Source organism: Rhineura floridana, chromosome 1 (genome assembly GCF_030035675.1).
Source record: "Rhineura floridana isolate rRhiFlo1 chromosome 1, rRhiFlo1.hap2, whole genome shotgun sequence".
NCBI lineage: Eukaryota > Metazoa > Chordata > Lepidosauria > Squamata > Rhineuridae > Rhineura > Rhineura floridana.
Window position 1 is genome coordinate 184,166,852 of NC_084480.1, and position 20,968 is coordinate 184,187,819.

Sequence of the window (20,968 nt, forward strand, 5' to 3'; positions counted from 1 at the left end):
GGAAACAAAATCAGAAAAAATCCACCTACTAATTATGGAATTGTTAGGGAACACAACATATAATTATATTATGGGTGCCAAATGAAAGCTTTTAGAATTCAGAAACTTTATCCAGAAATCCAGGACTTTTGATGGAAACCTGGATCTCTGCTGAACATCTAAAAAGCCATGAGGGGAGCTAAACGTTCCCCTCACCCACCACTTGTCTCCTGAACTCCAGTCCCCTAGACCTTCCTCTGTCTCTCAGCTGCTGCAAATGTGCCTCATTAGGGAAAAACAGTGTAATGGAGCAGCAACAGTCAGACAATGGCGTTTCTGCATTTTTGCGGGGACGTGTTTGCCGCCACCCCTTTCTGGGAAGGCTCGAGAAAATTTTGTATTGGTCAGGTGGGGCATTTTGACCATTTAGGAGAGGGACTGAGCAGCTATAAATAGCCTGCTCCTCCCTAAAAATGCGCCTTTTTGCCTTGTGGCACCCACCCACCCCTCCCTGCTAGTTGCCAGATGGGGCTGAGCAGGAATTTTTTTTTGGAGATCCTGATTTCAGAATCTCTTTGGTTTTGCCTACTCCATACTGCTTGGGTTTGATACAGTTGGCTTGCCTGGGGGCGTCGTGGTGATTCCGGTTTGGCTGGTGTTGAATTCAGGCAGGTGAGGTAATTGGGGTTAAAATTGAGGTGGCTGAGGCATTTTGGTAATGGGCACCCCCTGGGGAAACATCAAGGCGAAATGTCTGGTGTGGATCTGGGGAGTGTCCACATGGGACCAGCTTGCGCATCATGGTGAACGCCTGTACGGCAGGGCCAGGATGCGGGGGTTGGAACCACATACCTGACTCCAATTGCAAGGAGGGATAAGTTTCCCCACATCCTTGACTGGGGAGTTGCAGTACAATGTGACTGACTTGCCTCCTGGTTTGGAGGGTCTATACCCTCACAGATTTCTAGTTTGGCTTATGAACATACTTAACACTCTCCTATTGAAATCAATGGCACCTGAGCCCACCAGAAATTTGCCTAGATTGGTTCCAACAGTCATTTTGGTTTTGCATGGTATTGCTACTAGAAAATGGGATACGCTAAGGTCAGCAACTAGTTTCATTACAGGACCACTTTGGGGGATGAAGCAGGGGCAGTGGGACAGCCTCTCAATCCCTAAAGTAGCCCACCAACACTGGCTGCCCTAGATGTGATTTCCCCTTTTAATTCTAAGGATGGTAACAGAGGTGCCAGGGGGTATCTCCTGGGGAGCCACATCTGGACCAGGAGCTTACACTAGAATCATGATTTGCAACTCTGCTATGCATTCAAGAGGCAGTGATGGCCACCAACTTGGATGGAGGATAAGGCTATCACTAGCCACAACGGCTATGATTTCCCTCCACTGTTGGAGGCAGTAGGGCTCTGAATACCAGTTGCTGGGAATCACAAGTGGGGACAGTGCTGTTACGATGAGCTCCTGGTGAGCACTCCACAGACATCTGGTTGGCCATTGTGAGAAGAAAATGGTGGACTAAATGGGCCTTTGGCCTGATCCAGCAGGGCTCTTCCTATGTTTTCATGCTATGATATGCTAATGTGCTCATCACACCTGAGTCCAGCTGAAGCACAGGCAGCCAAGGCATAGCACACCGCACGCATACTTGGGAATCATGGTACCACAAGGCCTAACAGCCCGGTAAACAGTTAATGATCCAACTCTAGGGGGACAAAAACCTGCACAAATTCACAGGGGTACCCCAAACTAAGAAGAATTCATATTGCCCTGAAAGTTAATATTTAAATATTTTTGAACATGTTAACAAACATAACACCGCTTACCTCAGTCAATTGTTCTTTCTGTTCAGACAGCTTACAGCTATGTTCTGCAACGGCTTCTATGTTTCCTTCTGCTCCGCAGATTTTCAGTGCTTTCAAAACAAGGTGATCAGAATGATATTTTATCACATCAGCTGCAACAGATGTTGCTGCACTGTGGAGCTTTGGTAATGGAAAAAACAACACAAAGCAGTAGGTTACAACACCAGGTTCCCTGCGGTGAACAACAGTTGCTTCTAGGTGAATAGAGAATATACACAAAAGCTATTGCTTGTGGTTTTTCCTCTCTGAAGCTACAAACAGCTAATGAGAATGGACAGCCTTATTAAAAAAAACTTGGGTGAGTTACTAACATTTATGGACTGGTTTGCAAGGCTGTGTTAATATAATAAATGCATAGCAAGCAACAAAAAGCTTTAGAAGCAAGCAATAAGAGCTTTAGAAGTGTTGGACTGCAGGAGAAAGGAGGTGGTAAAGAGTCTTATCAAGAGTTACCAAGCTAATACTGTGTGGTCCAGTTACAAATGATACAAGCAGGAAAATATTATAGTTGTACAGGATTCTGTTGCACTCAGGTCCCTCTTGTGGGCCTTCCATGGGCATCTGGTTGGCCACACCCCGAGGATGCTGGACTAGATGTGCCTTTGGCCTGATCCAGCAGGCTTCTTCTTGTGCTCTTCTCCCAGGAACTCCCCTCTGATCTTACTACCAGTGCCGATGCCAGGCTATTTTGCGCCCTAGGCAAGGCTTACTACTTGCACCCCCCCCCAAAAAATGGCTAACTTCAATTTTCAAAAACAGATGTCTTGTAGAAAAAATGAAAAGCACAAAACTTGAAACTGCTAAATTTATTTCAAATTGCAAGAATAAGTAATACAAAAATATTGTATTACCTTTCTCAAATACAACAGAAAATGTTTTAGCACACAAATCGTTTTGAATAATCTTGTGAATTGTGATGTTAAAATTTAAGTCTCTTAAAAGTTTCAATTTCAGGCACATCAAAATCTCACATTGCGTGCCTTTTCCTTTGCAAAATTTGTCACCAATTCCTTCAGGTCAAGTGCTGATGCTTGGGCACGTTCAATTGATATAGTTGCCAAGCCAACTAGTCTCTCTTGCAACATTGTTGAGCGTATGTAAGTTTTTATCAGTTTGAGCTTTGAGAAACTGTGTTCACCACTTGCCACTGACACTGGAAATGTGAGAAGGATCCTTAGAGCAACAGAAACATTAGGCACATTATCCAGGAGTTTTTGTTGTAGTATGAAGAGAAGTACTCCTTGTGGCGGCATAGACTTTGGAAGTCTTTGAGCTATTGCTGTAAGTTCACAGCACAGATCTTCAGCATCAATATCTTTGTTTCCATTGTGCATCAATGATTTTTCCAAATTCTTGCAGGCCTTAAGCACATCTTCAGTAGATTTTTTGTTGATACTGTATATATCATACAGGAAGCCAAATAGGGAATTATATTGTAGCTGTTGGAATCTCTCTTCAACAGATTGTATGGCCATGTCTAAGACAGCATAGTAGAAACCTACTTTGAATTTCTGCTTTGGATCTTGCGGTGCCTCTTCTTGGGCCTCATACTCAAACTGCCGTTTCTTTCTCCTTTTTCTAACCTGTTCTGTCTCAAAGTTTGGTAGTATTTCTAGCTCCTTTGCAATCTCAGTAGCAACTATCAAAACTTGTTGAAAACCCTCATCACACCTTGATCACTTGCAATTGGCTTGTAGCGGAATTTAAATCAGCTTCTTTATTATGTAGTAGCTTGCTTGCAAGATTGACTTCAAAAAGGATGTTGTACCATGTAACAAGGGATACCACAAACTTGAACTTACAAATTGCATCAGCAAGGGCCTTAGCTTCAATTCAGGAAGTATTTCCAGATAAACCTTTTAGGCTGGTGTCATCAAAGATCTCTATTAAAGCATCATATATACTACCAAGATGATATCTCAGTGGTTTCAAAGCATCGATCCGACTCTCCCATCTTGTTTCGCTCAATGGCTTAACAGTTATGCCTAAGTCTGATACATGGCTAGTTAGAATTTGCCAACGCTGAGTCGATGCAGAGAAATAATTATAGATCTGTTGAACCAAACTGAAGAAACTAGTTGCTTCCAGACAACACTTAGTGGCATCGTTGACTACCAAGTTTAAAGAGTGTGCATTGCAGGGCACAAAAAAGGCACGTGGGTTTATGTCCAGGACTCTCTTTTGTACGCCATTTTCTTTGCCTTTCATGTTACTCCCATTATCATAACCTTCACGCAGATTCTCAATTGGTAATCCCATTTGCTCAAGCTGTTCAAGAAGAGTTTCTGTCATAAAGGCACCTGTAGTCTCCTTTAGTGGAACAAATCCCAAGAAATTTTCTCTTACAATCACCTCAGGCTCAGACATCTCATGATCTGATGGTTTGATTACATCAGCATAACACAAAATCATTGTAATTTGTTCAGTATGACTGACATCAGGTGTGCAGTCCAGAATAATCAAGTAGTATTTGGCTGAGGTTGCATGTGCTAAAATTTCCTGCTTTATAGCACCTGCTAGAAGTTGTATAAACTCATTTTGGATATCTTTTCCTAGGTAGTGAACCATTGTTTCTTGATCTTTAACTCTGTACAAATGTTCATTCATGACAGGATCAAAAAGGGCTAGATATTCTACAAACTTAAAAAAAATTCCATTGCTAGCACTGTACAACTTTTCAGTTGTACCACGGAATGCCAAGTTTTGCATGCCAAGAACTCTGACCAAAGCAATCAAGCATTCCAAGATTTGTCGCAAATATTGTTCTTCTTGCCTAATTTTCTGCTGGTTAATATCATCAATAGTTTTTCCTTTATATAAGCGCAATTCAAGTTCTCTCCATGTCTGACAGTTTTCTAAATGGTCAGTATTCCTCTCATGTGAAGACAGAATTGCTCCAATGTTCTTCCAGTCTTTTGAACCTGTTTCTTGTAGGGTTGATCCACTATTGTTTTTGCTGAACAACTTACAGCAAAAACAAAAAACCACATCTTTTGAGGTTGAACATATCAACCATTGACAGCACACTTCTTCACCATTTGCTAGTCTCCTGTTGTAGCATATAGGAGAAAACCTTCTGTTTTTTGAGTCTTGGGGAAAATGATGTGATACCACCTGCTGTGGTCCATGTTGTATTATAAGCTGTCGCAAATTATCACTGCAATAGCTAGGCCAGTTAGCAGGGTCACTGTAATTCAAGCCAGGCACAATACCATCTTCTTTTGCAGACTTTGCAGTACTCTCACTTTTCTTGACATCCTCTTTTTCCTCTGTGTGTTTTCCAGAAATATCTCCAGTTTGTGAAACTTCTGTCGTAGAGTTTATATCATTTGTAGTAGGAGCACCACATTCAGCTCCCTCAGTGCTAGTTTCAACAAGAGTATAAGTCATATTCTTGTTCTTCAATTGCTTTCTGTGTACAAAGGTATTTCAGGAAGAACCCCTCTTGCTTTGCTTGCTCCTTAGCTATTTCTGCCTTTCGTTTGCGGTACTGAGCTCCAGATGGTCTTTTTTTTATCTGACATAGCTCACTAGAAAAATGAATACATTTTTCCAAATAAGATTAAGATGTGACTGTAAGATTAAAAATTAAGTGCATTTTCACTGTGTGTGTATATGTGTGTATTACATAACCTCCAATTAACTCTATGGTCTATCTATTTCATATATACATAAAAACAATTCTAATGTATGAATTACTTCAAAAATGATAAAATTCTTCAAAATATAAAAGTAAAATATTATCAGAAATTTATAACAAAAATTATGCAAAAATTGCACAAACAATCTAGCCTACTTGCTTTAGGCAAGAAGGGTTTAAGTGCCTTCAGACTAGGCCAGTCTCTGTAGGAAGAAAGGAGCCTAGTGTTTTAAAGTTTGTTTTTTATGATTTTTAAAGTGTTTTTAGTGCTTTTGTTTGCCACGCTGGGCTCCTACTAAGAGGAAGGGTGGTGTGCTGCCTCCGCAGGGTTTAGAATTGTATATAGACTCCTTCTGTTGTGCTAAACAAGGCATTTATTAGGTTAGAGTTATGGAACTATAGAGGTCTGTCTCTATGCTCCCTTAGCCTTAGAGTAACTTTCTGTCAGGTGACATCACCCCTCTCTTTAATTGGTTAGTTAGTTTTCCCTCCAAAACCTGCCTCAGTTTGTTTCAGTCATGAGTGAAGCTAGCAGCAGGCCTAGTAGCCTCAGAGGACAACACTCCTTTTTTACCTATCTCTCTTTCTCAGAAGATATTTCTCTGCCAGAGTTCACCATCCCTAGAGACTGTACGCTTTCTTTGAAGTTTCTGTATACCTTTGTGTTTTCTGGTTTAATAAAATAGTTCTGATTAAAAGAGAGACATTGAGTTGACTGTCTGGCAATGTGGGTTTCAGAACCACGGGCTCAGAACAGGTGGGATATAATTCCTAATGGAGTTCAATGGAGTTTACGCCAGGTACATGGAAAGCAAGTATTGGATTAAATACTTTCATATTGCAAAGGTTTTCAAAGCACTGCCCTCTTCAATAGCCCCCAGGGTCTGACTCTAAGTTGCACACAAGAGGAAAAAAACTGTAAGCCATATTCTTACTTACTCAAACTGAGAATCTCAAAATTTTCTGACGTTGCAATGAAGTCTAGGCACTGCCTGGCTCAGCAAAACACAACCCTGGCTTCACTATTGGCTACAATCCTGAAAGGGCAGGGTTAGAGCCACAGCTTGGAAAAGTTACTTTTTTTGAACTACAACTCCCATCAGTGGCCATGCTGGCTGGGGCTGTTGGGAGTTGTAGTTAATTATATTCCATTGCACTGTTGTGGTATTTATCTTAAAATAAAAAATATAAATTGTCAGTTGCATTTTTACAAGGGTTAGAAAAACTAATCTGTATAAAACTGTGCCCCTCAAAGGTCATTTCTATGCCCCTCAAAGGTCAGTCCTGTGCCCCTCTGAGGTCTGCGCCCTAGGCGGCTGCCTAGTTGGCCTAGTGATAGCACTGGCCCTGCTTACTACACTTCTGCTTACTCCCCTTCCAAATGATGGCATACTGTGATGATTGTTGGTCCAATTCAATACTCCCTACTCTGCTGTTTCACCTAACAGGCAGAGTCCTTACAAGCAGGGCTGTATGTATGGCACAGTTCTGTGGGAGTGCTAAAAGCAGCTCCCTGAGAATCTCAGCTTTAATGAAATAACATACCAAATTTCTAGCCTTTTCACTTGCAAATATATGCTTGAAACCGACCAAGGTACCTAACAACGAATCTGTGTGTTTCTCCTAAGGATGGAGAAAGACCTGGGAAACAGCCAGTTCTTGTATTTTCAGAGATGAGGAATCAGCCATGTTTATGCTTCTTGTTCCCTGCAGGCCTTGCTGCAACCTGATACAACACCTAAAAGAGCCTCACTGGAATGTCTGCTACCTTTTCTCCCATTCCATCTTAAGACTGTCACCAGATGTAGACTCTATGGCTTCAACATCAGCCATTTTTTCCCCTCCCCTGTAACTATTTAGCCTGATGAAGTCTTGGATAACCTGAAAGCTAGCACACTATTTTCTGCTATTTGGGATGACTTAACAAAAATATTACCCTAAAGTGAATTTTGAAAGTTATCTTATGAGCCAACACCGCTACATTTACTTTTTTGTGTGATTTGAAAGTGGGTAGGCAATGCCTATAGAAATCTCAGAGGCCTGAGCTGAACAAAGGCTGAACAAAATTACCAAGGGCTAGGGCAGGCCTTCAGTGCCTTGCATAGCTCATAACAAAACCAGTAGAAATTATGCAAAATAAAGTTTATTCAGATTTGTATCTCAGAATGGTTTTTTTAATGCCGAATTTGGACTGCCATGGCACAGAATAATTTTTTTAATGTAGCATGGCACACACAGATACCTGCACCTAAATAGTACTTGTGCTGGTCTTTGCTGCTACAAACTACCCACGTGTACAAATTATCCACCTGCACAAGAACTGTAGAAGAAGGAAAAGAAATAATATCTTTTCCTTCCAGGCAGTATTAAAAGTATGGTGGGGCAGAGGCGTTTACCTGACCTCCCAGCAGGTAAGTTGCTGCTACTTACTAGGAGGGTGGGAGCGAGGCAGTGGAGAGGGCAGCATGGTGCCAACACACCAACTGGCAGGAGGAGCACATGCACTGGTGCAGACAATCTGATGCTCCTGCAGCCGGTGCATTTGCCCCATGCTGTCCTCCCTACCACCTCACCCCTCCTGGGAAGCAGCAGCAATTCACCTGCCAGGAGATCAGGTAAGCATCTCCCCCCATCATTCCATCCATTACTGATAGCAATGTTTAATTGTAAGCTGATCTCTCTTGTTTTTCATACATGTGCTCTGCTCTCCTTTTTAAATAAGCTCAGACTAGCTTACTTGGGGCTCCCAGATAAGAAAATAGTTCGAATAATACTACAGCTTCAGGTGCTCCCAGAATACTTGCTGGACCATAAACTGCATAAATAAAAGCATGGCAGATTCACAATGAATCCATGCCATACCGGGCCAAAATTCTGAAATATTGCTTAAGAACTTGGATTGTTGCATTCAGGTCACGCCTAGGGGTTTCTTTGCAGGTAATTACCTCAAAATTAACCTCTCAGCAAAAAAAAAAGGCTGGAGTGGCGGATTCAATTAGCTGGAATTACTATCACATGTTTATATCTGCTGAGCCAAAGGATTTATTTTTCAAAAACTTACACATATCAAAGCACAAGAAACTCTAAAACTTACTACAGATTGAAATGAATTACACTTACTTCTCTCTGAAGCTCAGTCATGCACTGACACATTTTTAATATTGCAATTTCCAAGTCTTCCGTGACATCCTTTTTCTTCTGACTTTGCTAGAGAGAAACAATTCCCAATCCCACAAATGGATTATTTTAGGAAATTCAAACAATTTTTGAAAATTGTAACAATTCAAGCATGATTTTACAAATAAAGCTGCAGCTCTATGCACACTGACTCAAAAGAAAGGCTTCCTGAAAAAACTGAGAGTCACTTTGAAATAAGCATTTATAGAGTTGGACTACACAAATTCTGTTTTATTATATGCTTCTCTGTCACAGAATTAATGACATGCAACAATCCACTTTGCTTCTGTTAGACAAGAATTTGTTAGTGTATACCAGAACAGCACAGAGGACAGAGTGCTGGAAATCCAAATTCAAGCCACTAAGTGCATCAGTGACCCAGGGCTACTCATCCTCTCATCTTAACCTACACTGTAGGGTTGCTGTAAAATGACTGAAGGAGAGAGAGACAGACACACTGGAGGTGTGGCTCATAATCCACTAGCACAAGATTCCTGCGATCAGTTTGGGGCAATTCTACCCTCCCATTGCAGTATACGCAACACAGCTACACTGTTCAGAAGGACCCTCTGAAAAGGTCTCTTAGGAGACATGGGGGAGGGAAGAGAGGAGGGGAAATACTAGTTGTGTGAGCGGCCTTCTGTTTGTACAACCTTTGGATCCCACCCTATACATCTATCCTACTTGGAGATCCCAGAGCTCTCCCATCCAAAGCAAGGTCAGATTATAATGGTGCAATCGGGACAATTTCACAAGGGCCCATGCTTGCAAGGGGGGCAGACTCTGAGCTGTCTTTCTTTTCTTTTCTTTTTAAAGTAAATTTCTAGTCCTCCCGGAAGAAAAGTTATGAAGCAAAATGTGCAGGCAAATTTCTAACTCATTACTGTGAGATGAGTCAGCTTGGGCATTCCCGCCTTTCAGTTATTTTAGCCAATGAGTGAAGTCAGAGCTGTGCTTAATAAGTGAGTTGTTTGGACACCAGGCTATAGGAATTCCTGGGGTCCTAAAGAGCAGCTATTTCCCCCTCCCCTTTAGTGCACTTTTCTTTCCTGCTGCTGTCTCATTTTCTTGTCCTTAGAATCTCCATAGTTTACCTTCCTTCCTTTCTCACAACCAGGATTCATCTTTCCTGTGGTGAGTTCATCTGAAATCAGGCACTCCCTATAAGTTATTCGCAACTACTTCTACACAATAAGCGTTGGTAGATGTTACTCCCAGATAAGTGGCCACAAGATTTGCAAAATCAAGTAATGTTTAACACAATTAAATTATTATTAATAAAATAAAAATTACTTTACAACATTTTAAAATCCTGTTAGTTATCTCAATGGTTTTGCTATTTTGGGGCAGAACATTGGAAACTGGGAGCAGGTTTTATTCTTTTACTGAACAATTAGGAAAAATACTGACTCAATGCTTTTCCTTACTATTTTACCTGTAAAGGTAAAATAGCAAAAAGTAAAAATAAATTAAAGCAGACCTCTCTGCTTTCCACAGTCCACCATTCCCAGAGGCTACAGGCTTAAGACAACTTGAATTAGGAATCAATTCCCTCTGCACACTAACCTGGGAATAAGCTCAAATGGGACTTATGGATCTAAAACATGCAATACAGTAGGGCCCTGCTTTACGGAGCTTCACTTTACGGCGCTTCGCTAATACAGCAGTCTCAATTAGACGCAATTAGACTAAAGCCCCACTCATACGATGCTTGTTCCGCTTTTACAGCGGTTTTCGGGCATCGCACGCCACTCTATTCAATGAGATCCGCTTTACAGCGGTTTTCGCTTTACAGCGGGGGTCCGGAACATAACCCGCCGTATGAGTGGGGCCCTACTGTAATCAGGCCAGATTAAGATTGGTTGAGCTGTACTTGCAGCTGTACTACTTTGTGGGGGAGGGGGACAATAGAAAAACAGGGCAGATTAAGGTGGTTTATAGTACAAAGATGCAACACTCCGGTGAAAAGAAACAAAATTTGATGGCTCAATACAAGCATTAAGTCCCTTTTTGCAGCCACCATTCTTAACCTGCTTCTATATCTTCACAACAACCATGTAAAGTAGGTTAGTCTGAGAGTTGGTGACTAGCCCAAGGAATGGAGCAAGAACAGTACGTTAATGTTTTTAAAATGTGAAACTACGTTAAGTGATTTTTTAAAATGTGAAATTGCATGTGCTGAGTATATTTTTTTTGTTTATCAACTGGCAAAAAAACTGGCAAAATGTTAGACTTGTGACACTGCACATGCTCAATAGGGGTTTTTTTTGTAGTCCATGAAAGTTTATGCCATAATAATTTTTTCTACTTAAAATTTGGGGAAAGGTGACCCTATTTTGGGAACTGCACCAGGGCCCCCAACCACCTTCATCTGGTGCTATTCAAACTATTCACTGGGCCTAACAAATGGCAAGGATGCTTGAAAACTCCAGAGGACAACAAAATGTGTCCAGTACAATACAAGCGTCTCTTTTTATATTAGCCTACAGTGTTAGGTGAAGAGTTGTAGCTATATAACTGATAATTAGTGTGTGTTTATGTTTGGTTTTGGTTCTGTTTTTGTAAATTATTGCAAAACTCAACATAATAATTAAAAATAATAATTGGCAAGGATTATAATTAAATTCATGCTGTTTGTAATATTGTAGTGGGATGTTAATAGGATTATCATATAAATTGTTCCATGTAAGCAGAGGTGGACCACTCAACATTGCTAGGAAAATATATACATCTCTCTTACAGCATACATCCACGCTGATACCAGCTGATCCAGTTCTATCTTTGCTTGCTTGGACAGTTCCAAGATGTGCTCTCTATTCTCATGGCTAGTATAAGCAGAATCAGTAAAATCCTCTGTGTGTTCAAGGACAACCCGCAGCATGGCCCGAAGATTCTCTTTCGACAGAAGATAAAGATTCTCCCTCAATCCTTCCACCTTATTCTGAAAAAAGGGATGGGGAGAACCACAATGACATCTCCAAAAAGAAAGACTATTGTGTGCCAGAGAACCATAATGGTTAAGAGACTGAGCTGTCAATCAAGTAGTCTGGACTTCAAATATAAAATCACTACATTGCTCTAGGCCAGATTTGAGGAACCACTGGCTCTCCAGATGCTGTTGGACTTCCAACTTGCACTGGATATCCCTCTACCCACCAAAAAAGAGAAACCGGGGCTGCATGGCTGAAATTGGCCAAATCCCAGGGACAGCTACGCCATGCCAACAGTTATCATGTAGTTTAGCACCAGCAAAGGTTGCATTACAGACCAGTGAATCAGTAATAACATTTACCATCCCAGTAGTAAATGTTGTAACACTGAGCTCTGCCACTCTTTTGATATGAAATAGATTTGGCAGGTGGGGGAGGAAGGAATATAACAAATTTTTCCTTCAGCGACACAGGAGCAATTAGAAATATCTTCTGGTCAAACATGTTCTTCATAAGCTCTCACTCATTCTCTCTCTACAGAAACTTCGGGGCTTTGTCCTCTCAAATGTGTTTTGTCTTTGTATTAACCTAGAACACATTCAGTAATACTACTAAAAGCAAAAAAGGGTTCTTGGGGGGGAGGGAATCACATGAAAGGCAGGGACAAAATTGTGCCTCTGCACCTACTGTCAGGTATGGGTTATTTGAAATTTAGAAGCATTCATCTGATTTGTAAAAACACAATTCCTTAATATATAAAGTGCACTTAGTACCATTGTGATTCCATGACATATGCAGAAAAAGAGCCAGAAGTTCCAAGTGTCTCCTATTTTCTAGATGTTGTTTTCCCAGCTTCATTTTCCCTCCTTGCATTAACAATCTGAGGAGTCAAGCCTTAGATATTGGGCCGCCCAAAAACATTTCTTGATGGTTACTTCAGCCAGACAAATACAGAGAACTACATGGTGTTTTTAGCATACATCTCTGTAACAGACTGGAATGTGAGCAATTGGACCAAAAATGCAAGAGCCCACTAAATATTTGAAAGGCACTTGGACCAGGGAGACCCAGGTTCAAGTCGCCACTCAGCCACGAAGATCACTGTGTGACCCTGAGTCAAACATTATGGATATAAACGGGAAGAACAATGTGTAATCCCTTGTGCTCCTTGGAAAAAAGGAAAGTTTCATTGACCTTCAATCCAAGCACACAGAAATTGGTTTTCTGCTAATGTGCATGTACCTTGGGATTTAAGTCACTCTCTCAAAACCAACAAAAACCACTCTACCTTGTCCTTACCTTGAATTCCTTGATGCCTGTATAGATGCTCATTGGGCCTGGTTCATTCTCTCCACTGGACCGAGAGTCTGTTACAATCTCTATTACCTGCTCCAAAGCTAGTCTCATTCTGTGGAACACCGCTCCTTTGTTCACACGTGCAGATTCACAGTCAGGATGCCTTAAACAGGTCTTGAAAATAAATTTTGAAAAACTGTTAACCCGATGCCTTTGCGCAGTCTGCAGAGATGACTTCCTCTATGTTCTGCTTGGCCTGAAGCAAAACAGCTCAGGCTGATTATCAATCCTGTCAATTAGTCAGCTACTGCATTTGTCAGCATTTCTGCCACTGCCCATTGGAAAGCCCTCCAGCCTCCCTATATGTTGACTGACGTTGCTACAGTCAATTTCTTCTCCATCTGCTACTGCAATAAAGAGGGTCGCAAAGTCTTTGCTTTGCTAATGTCAAATAACAGTAAATGAGTTACCTTGGAAGCAGTGAGAAGCATCATGGTACATTTCTCAAGAATAGCTCTAGTGGCTGCCATCTTAGCCTTTTTCTTTTCATCTTTCAGATCCTAAGGAAAGAAAATAAAAAACACTCTTGGTGGATAGTAATTAAAATGTTTAGCTACTTCCTGGCAAATGAATTGACCTGACTGGGAGGGCAGAGGGAATCAGCTAACCAATGAAAGCTTGTAATACTCTTTAATTATTTCAATACCCTTTACACAATACAACAATCATTTCTTTTAAGAAGGCATGAAGCGGTATTAGGGCAGCTTTCTCACGGATTTCACAACACAAGATTCAGGGGCATTCATCATAATGGACTCTAAAACGCAAAAGACATTTCTCTTTGTGGGTTTCAACTACTGTGGACATACCTACACTACCAGCTTACACTGTTTGTAGAACAGACGTACTATTATGGCTCCCCACCCAAGTACCCTGAGTACTGTAGCCTGATGAAAGTATTAATTCTCTATTAGAGATCCCTAGGCTCCTCACAGAACTACAGTTTCCTGGATTCTCTGTGGAGAGGGAATGACTGTTAAACTAGCTTAAGTCTGCAGCGTACATGACAAATGTGTGGACCAAGTTGGTTTATGTGGGGGGTTCGAGCCTATATGCTCCATCATATAAATCTCCATTAGTTATCATGAAATGTGTGATCTCTATTTAATCTTGAATATTCTTTCATGCAGAGAACATTATAAAACATCAAATATTTGTGTGCCTTGTTTCCAGTCCTGTGTAGCAAGTCAGACATGGACTCCAAGGAGGCAGTGCAAGAACTGTGCATATTCTGAGAGCCATAGTAGTGAAAAGGGGCAAAGCATGGACTCCCAGATGGAATTTAAGCTCTCAGGAGAATCCATGCATCAACTATGCAGGATTCTAAGCTTCCCCAGGACTCCCTGCTCAAGACACCAACAGGTCTAATTTCAAGTTACAGAACACCAATGGAGCACTAGTTGAATTCTTACAGAGCAATCCAAGTGCTGCGAAGCCAGCGGAAGGGGGGCAGTGGAGGATGAGCTCAATGGGATGCCCCTCCCGCTTGGGAGCCACCGGGTCAGCTGAATGCTGGCTCTGTTGGGAGCCACATGCATGAGCTGGCTGGGAAGCTCTGGCTCCGACAAACAGGCCTCCCAGGGAGTAAGTGCTCCTCATAGACCACAATGGGAATTAAAAAAAAAAACTCCCCCAGCCTTTTGTCTGGCAGAGTTTGAAGGGGGATCAGGACCCAAGGAAGGGTTCTGAACATGAGGGGGGGATCTCACACAAGTTCCCCCCATGGCTCTGCCTCCGTGCCTCTGAAATGCCCCATTTTTGGGGCTTCTCCTGACCCTCCCTGGTGAACCCCCAGCAGCACTGGCAGGCTCCTAGTTGAGCCAAATCTCCACCGCACTGGAGGGCTGCTGCCGTCGGAGTCTGATGCAGCTGGGAGCCTCCCAGCACAGCCAGCACTCCATAGCATCCAACTCATCCCAGCCCAGCGGAAAGTTAAGTTGGATTGCTGTTAATTAGCAGCTATTAATTAGCTATTGCATTTGAAATTCTTACAGTTTTGGAATACTGCCTGTGATACCTCATCACTGTAGTATGTGCACTTATTACAGAAAATAATAAAAATCACAAGATGAGATTTGCAACTAATAAAATGGTTGCAGCAGCTGAGGTATGAGACAAACACCACATATCATAAGATTTTCCATGAATGTAAAAGAGGAGGCAACAGCAAAATTTATCTTGAGAGTCTTTTATTCTACAGTCTATTTGTTGCTTCCCTAATTCTGCCAGTTTTGCACTCTCATTTTTAAATGCCTTTTTGAGATAGTGATGTATAGTCAATGCTATGTAAATATGCTTGCAAAGCTATAAACAGGTACAAATAGAAAATATCTCTCTAACAAGCATCAGTCTAAAACTTCTCCTTTTATGAGGCCATCAACTGCAGAGCACAGAGATCAACTGGGTATAGAAGGGATGAGACTATTTCAGGTATCCTGGTCCCAAGCTGTATATTGCTGTATACACCAAAACTAGCAACTTAAATTTAGCCCAGCAGCGAACTGGTAGTCATGGGTTGGATTCAAAGGTGATCTACAGGCAGAAAGTGTCTTCCCTGCTAGCGTGCTATGTGAGAAAAGTGAAACTAAATCCATAAACATTCTCCTGCTTTCACAAGAGCATGAACAAATGGAAGCATAACATCTGCTACAGAACCTGTCTAGTACTACTTTAATACCTGCCAGTGCTAGCAGCTATTTCTGCCTTCTGTTTGCAGGTCTTTGAATCCAATCCAGTGTCTAAAGAAAGGTATCACTTTCAACAGAAGTGGATAGGTTTAATCTTTATCATGTTAAAGTTTTATTTTTAAATATAACAATAGTAAAACATTCTAAACCGGAGCAGGTGGTCTTCCTTTGTGCCTTCCTAATCGCTGCATTTAGATCTTGCCCTTCCAAATTCCTCAGATGCTGGACACATATGCTGTCCCTTGGTGCGGCTGGTGGCTCCATGTCAGTGGGGCAGTGGAATCTGCTCCTGGTTTTAGTCCAAACTTTCAAGGAGCTGTCCAAGATGCTGAAATCTGAAAGTTCAGATTAAAACCCAGAGCAGATTCACCAGCCACCACTGGTGGTTCACAGATTTTTGTTTGATAACCATAGTTATAATTTTTCTTACTGTTACTGACAAATCTAGAGGGCATTCCCAATTAAATTAGCCAGCAAGAGTCATGCATTTCCTCTAGACGTAGCTATATAAAGCTTTGCTTTAACCAAGGAAACAGTATCAATAAAATAAAATCAGCTATTATTCACTTTCTCCAAAATCTCCAAACATACATTTAGAAATTTTCAGTCTCACTCCAAATAATCTGTTCAATGAGATGCAACACTGACATTAACCTAATGTTCTGTACTTCAGTCCCTGCTGCTCACCTCCAAATGCTATCTATGTATCACTAGTCCCTCTCTATTTACCCTCAGTATTTGTTGGGAGATGAAGGTCTTCAGTAGGGACAACAGATTTAAGGTGCTATAGTTACTCTATGGTCAACTGAGCAGGCCAATATGGAAGGCCTCAAAGTTCCACAAATCAATTTCTCCTCTAGAAACTGGAAAAGAGATAGGAATATGGCTCAAACTAAATCAAGTAACTGAAAATTAAGCTATAGTTAAAATATACTAACATAAAACATTAGGAAGATACAATCAAGCCCTGCTGTGCCAAACTGCTATTTCTCTATTTTTGTGTGTGTGCTGTAAACCGGGGTGAGGAAACTCACACACCCACGGGCCAAATGCAGCCCTCCAGGCCTCTCCATCTGGCCCTTGGAACTCTTCCCAGTCTACACCACTGACTGGCCTGCTTTCCATCCTGAGTGAGGAAGGGACGGAGCTCAGGGTTAGAGCATCCACTTTGCATGCAGAAGGTTCCAGGTTCAATCTCCAGCATCTCCAGGTAGGGCTGAGAGAGACTCGTGTCTGAAACTCTGGAGGCGTTGCCTGTCAGTGTAGACAATACTGAGCTACACAGACCAAAGGTCTGACTCAGTATAAGGCAGCTTCCTATGTTCCTATGTTTTTGCTTGGCTGGAATGTGTCCTTGAACTCTGAATAGACCTCTTGCTTGTCTGGATGGAAGATGGAGAGGGGTGTGTTGAGTGTGTGTAACCAGCCTACTGTACAATATAACATTTGTTCCTCAGCCCACCTTTGTGGCCCCTGGATAGTTGCCCAGAAGGGAATGTGGCCCTTGGGTTGAGAAAGGTTCCTTTTAACAACAAAAGAAGCATAGCCAAGACTCCACTTGTCACATTTTGTTCCTGATTAGCTGAGCTGGTGTTATGGCACTGGTTAGGTGCTCAGGCAACTGAATAGTTTGCAGCCTACATTCTCCCTCTGAGGAGAGAGGAAGTGGTCACATTAGATGGGACTAAAGCCTCACATAGGACAAGGTCCTTGAATGTAGGGAATCTATGAGATAGGGAGTCCAGAGGCAAACAGGCTAAAGGAAGGCAGCAGAGTAGGGAACAGACTGATCAAGAGGAACCCAAAGGAAGGAGTGTCTTGATGAAAAGGGGACAGGGAAATGACACAAGAAGGAGTTAATCAGAAAGGAGACTGAACAAACTTCATGAACCTTGAGGACAGGAGAGGCTGTATGCTATGGAGTTTGAGGGAGGGAAACAAGAGTGCTTGGGTAGCTGATCAAGAGGCAGGGTGGCTGAAGGAAATGGCTGCTAGGTTTAAACTGTGAAACAGGAATTCAGCCAGTCGTGGCTTCTACTGTTCATTGTGAACTGGCAATCCATGTGGGATCTATTACTAGCAATCAAAGAAAAAAAATGGAATACAGATAATCAAAACAACCCAACGTGGGTCTTTGATTATGTAAAGACACCCTCAGTAATTGGAGCACAAACAGTTTGATTTCCTTATCAAGGTTGCCCAGAGTGCACTGGGAACTGTTTTCATTTATGTCTATTTTACACAGGTGACTAAAATCTCTCATTGCCTTTTAAGGCTCATTCACCAACTTGTATTAAAAAGGTCTAATTTACAGATTGCTATCCCCTGCCAAAATATAGTTAAGTATCCGAGAAGATTGTACGACTATAAGAACCTCCTTACTAGATCAGATCAAAGGTCAATCCAGGCCACATCCTATTTCTAATAACATCAAGCCAAATGCCTGTGGGAAATGCACATGCAAGACATGGAAGCAAAAATACCTCACCCAACTATTTGTCCCTGCCACCTGGCATCCAGAGTTATACTGCCTATGAACATGGCGGTTCCATACAGCAGACTTTGCCAACCTGATGCTCTCCAAATTACAACTCCCATTAGCCCCAGATGTAGCTATTGGCCATGACAGCCAAATGAATCTTTAGTCTTCTTAAGGAGCTTTATGTCTTAGGATACCAAAAAAGTTGCTCAGCTGTGCAAAGTAGGTTACACACAATGGCCACGTTCAGATGATCAAATCTCAGCTTAATAAGCTACAGTATGAAGCAGCCTCCTGCACCTGCACATAGCTGCTTCGATCCTCCCTTCAGGCAAGTGGGGAACAAACCAGGAAACTGCAGTCAACTACAGCCTCTCATTACATTTGGACCAGGAAACTATGGTTAATGACTTTTAGACATGCTGACAACTTGGACAACAGGAAACTATAGCTGACTGCAGTTTCCTGGCTTGTCACTCCATCTGCATGAAGGGAGGAATGAAGCAGCTGTATGTGGATACATTAAGCTTATTAAGCTGAGATTTGGTTGTCCAAATGTAGCCAGTAAGGCACTATTATTATTATTATTTATTACATTTATACCCCACCTTTTCTTTTCATGATTGAAACCCAAGGCGGCTTACATATGGTTCCCAGGCGGTCTCCCATCCAGGCACTGACCAGATCTGACGCTGCTTAGCTTCAACAGGGAGCTAGCCTTATGTGCCTTCAGACCATAGCCTGGGACTAAATAGCAAATGTGAGTTTTTAGGATGACAGAATATAGATGGCTGGTCTTCCCATAAGAAGACAGGCTTGGGAAGAATGCAGTGCCTAAGATACATCATTCATTTGCTTTTTTAAAGCACAGGGCAAATAGATTTTTTTCTTGATACTTACATTTTGTCGGTCTCCAGTTAGATGGGCAAATTCCACCATTTCATTTCCAAACTGACTGAATATTTGCACAAATTCCTGAAAACTACTCACTTTCTCTAGCAGTTCCATTGTTACAAGGACCTACCAAACATATTGAATAACGCTATCAATGACAAATTTATTATATCACAAGTAAAAAAAATCCCCAAAACATTATAATCAGTTTTGCAATTTTAGACACAATTACATGTTCTTGCATTTTTTGGCCATCTGACTTAAGTCATTTATTTCCATTGCAAGCCTCCCCCTCACCATAGCCAAGCTCCCAACCCATCAAGACATTTATATTCATTTAGCCCTTTTGTAGCATGTAAAAACATCTCATTCAGACATGCAAACATGTAATGCCAGTATTCACAAAAACATGAATACCTTGTTTCTAGAAGTTATAATTTGCTTAATAACTATTCTGTCAGCCAGCACCAAGACTTTAGTCACTGAAGAAAGCAACAGTCTTGCAGCTTTTACCACTCCTGTTTTGTCTGTAAAAATAGTTATCTGGCCATCAGATTCTGGATGATCCAAGGTTGCTACATCTGTAAGCTGTGCAATCGTCTCACCTACAAATTAAGTAAAATATAGCAATTAAAACAATTTCAGAGCTATTCCAAATGCTGAGGACTGAATACTGTCTTAAATCAACAATGCTAACGGTGCAGGGCAAATAGTTGCCAAAGGAAACGTAAGTCTCCCCTCCCTTCTGACTCCAACTTGGAGCTTATTAACTCCCAACCCATCACAATCCCTTAAAACACTACACAGGCAGCAGTTTTCCCCATCTCTGAGGCTGAAACTAGTCTTTATAGAGGGTTTGAGGCTATCACCACAAGCATCAGCCTTGCATCTCCACCTATTCTTTCTGTGTAAAGACTAGTAAACTAAAATGTGTGGCATAATGTCATTGCACCCTCAGTTACACACTTTGAGCATGGGAGAGATGTACCCTGTTAAAGTACTTGGAAGTGTTCTTATTTTTGCTTCCAAAATGGAAGCACTTATATTGGGATATCATCTATTTCTGGATTTTCTAATGCAACCCATTGTTTATTTTCACTTTTCATCATCATGAAAATTAGCTTTTCTGTGTCCTACAGTTGACATTTTATTTCTTGGTTCTCTCTTTTTAATTTTTTGATGGCACTGTTATGTACTAACCCCAGATCCATCACTTGTAACTTCATTTTTTGTAATATCATCATTCCAAGTTCCTAGTTTTGTAATTTCTTCTTAGGGTTGAGGTTTCCAGGTTTCCATCAAGTCTACTTTAAAAGTTTGATATTGAGCTACTATTTCTTTCACCAAGCTGGGTTCTACTTCAGTTCAGGGGGCCCTGGGCTGTTTGGAAGGGTCAGGTGCCATTTTGTTTCCCTTACTGATGAAGTGAGATGTAAGAATGCCTTTCTTTTCTATCAGTTTAAAGTATGAAGTTAGGCTTCCCTCCTTTATTTTCCCAGGACCTGGAAGTATGCCCTGCATCTCAAAAAATGCTTTTTTCCTATCCATTTAATTACTGGGAGGGGTGTTTATTATAGGGCTGTAATCGGAGCAAAGATCTCAAGCGATCATTTCACAGCTTGTGTAGCCACATCCCAAGACAGATTTTTTGGCAAAGTTTTTGTTGTGTAATGCACCTGTCTCTGACTCTTTCTACATCACCATTTAGAAAGCACAGTAGGCCGTGACGATACAGAATTTGGTCGTCCCAGATTTAGGTGACTAAGCGCCTGGAGTTTCTCACCCCACTCAAACACTTGAGAAAACAGAAGCCAAAGATGATTGTCCAGCAAACCAATGGGATCAATAACCACAGTTTCCATTTTAAATCATCACATTAGATATCCTTGATGAGCTGGGTCATCCCACAATTCCTGTAGGTTGATACCTCACTTTCCTCAGCTGGC

At 41.5% G+C, this 20,968-nt stretch overlaps 1 protein-coding gene across 1 annotated transcript in view; it reads right to left on the reverse strand.

Moving 5' to 3' along the window:
* Positions 1-20,968, reverse strand: part of CTNNAL1 (catenin alpha like 1) — a 65,377-nt gene that overhangs the window by 18,446 nt on the left and 25,963 nt on the right. The window contains exons 3-9 of the mRNA XM_061588856.1: positions 19,440-19,627; positions 19,029-19,148; positions 13,373-13,462; positions 12,906-13,076; positions 11,417-11,617; positions 8,620-8,706; positions 1,821-1,979 (exon numbers count right to left, since the gene is read on the reverse strand). Of these exons, the coding sequence (XP_061444840.1) occupies positions 1,821-1,979; positions 8,620-8,706; positions 11,417-11,617; positions 12,906-13,076; positions 13,373-13,462; positions 19,029-19,148; positions 19,440-19,627 (1,016 nt within the window). The remainder of the gene's footprint in view (positions 1-1,820; positions 1,980-8,619; positions 8,707-11,416; positions 11,618-12,905; positions 13,077-13,372; positions 13,463-19,028; positions 19,149-19,439; positions 19,628-20,968) is intronic.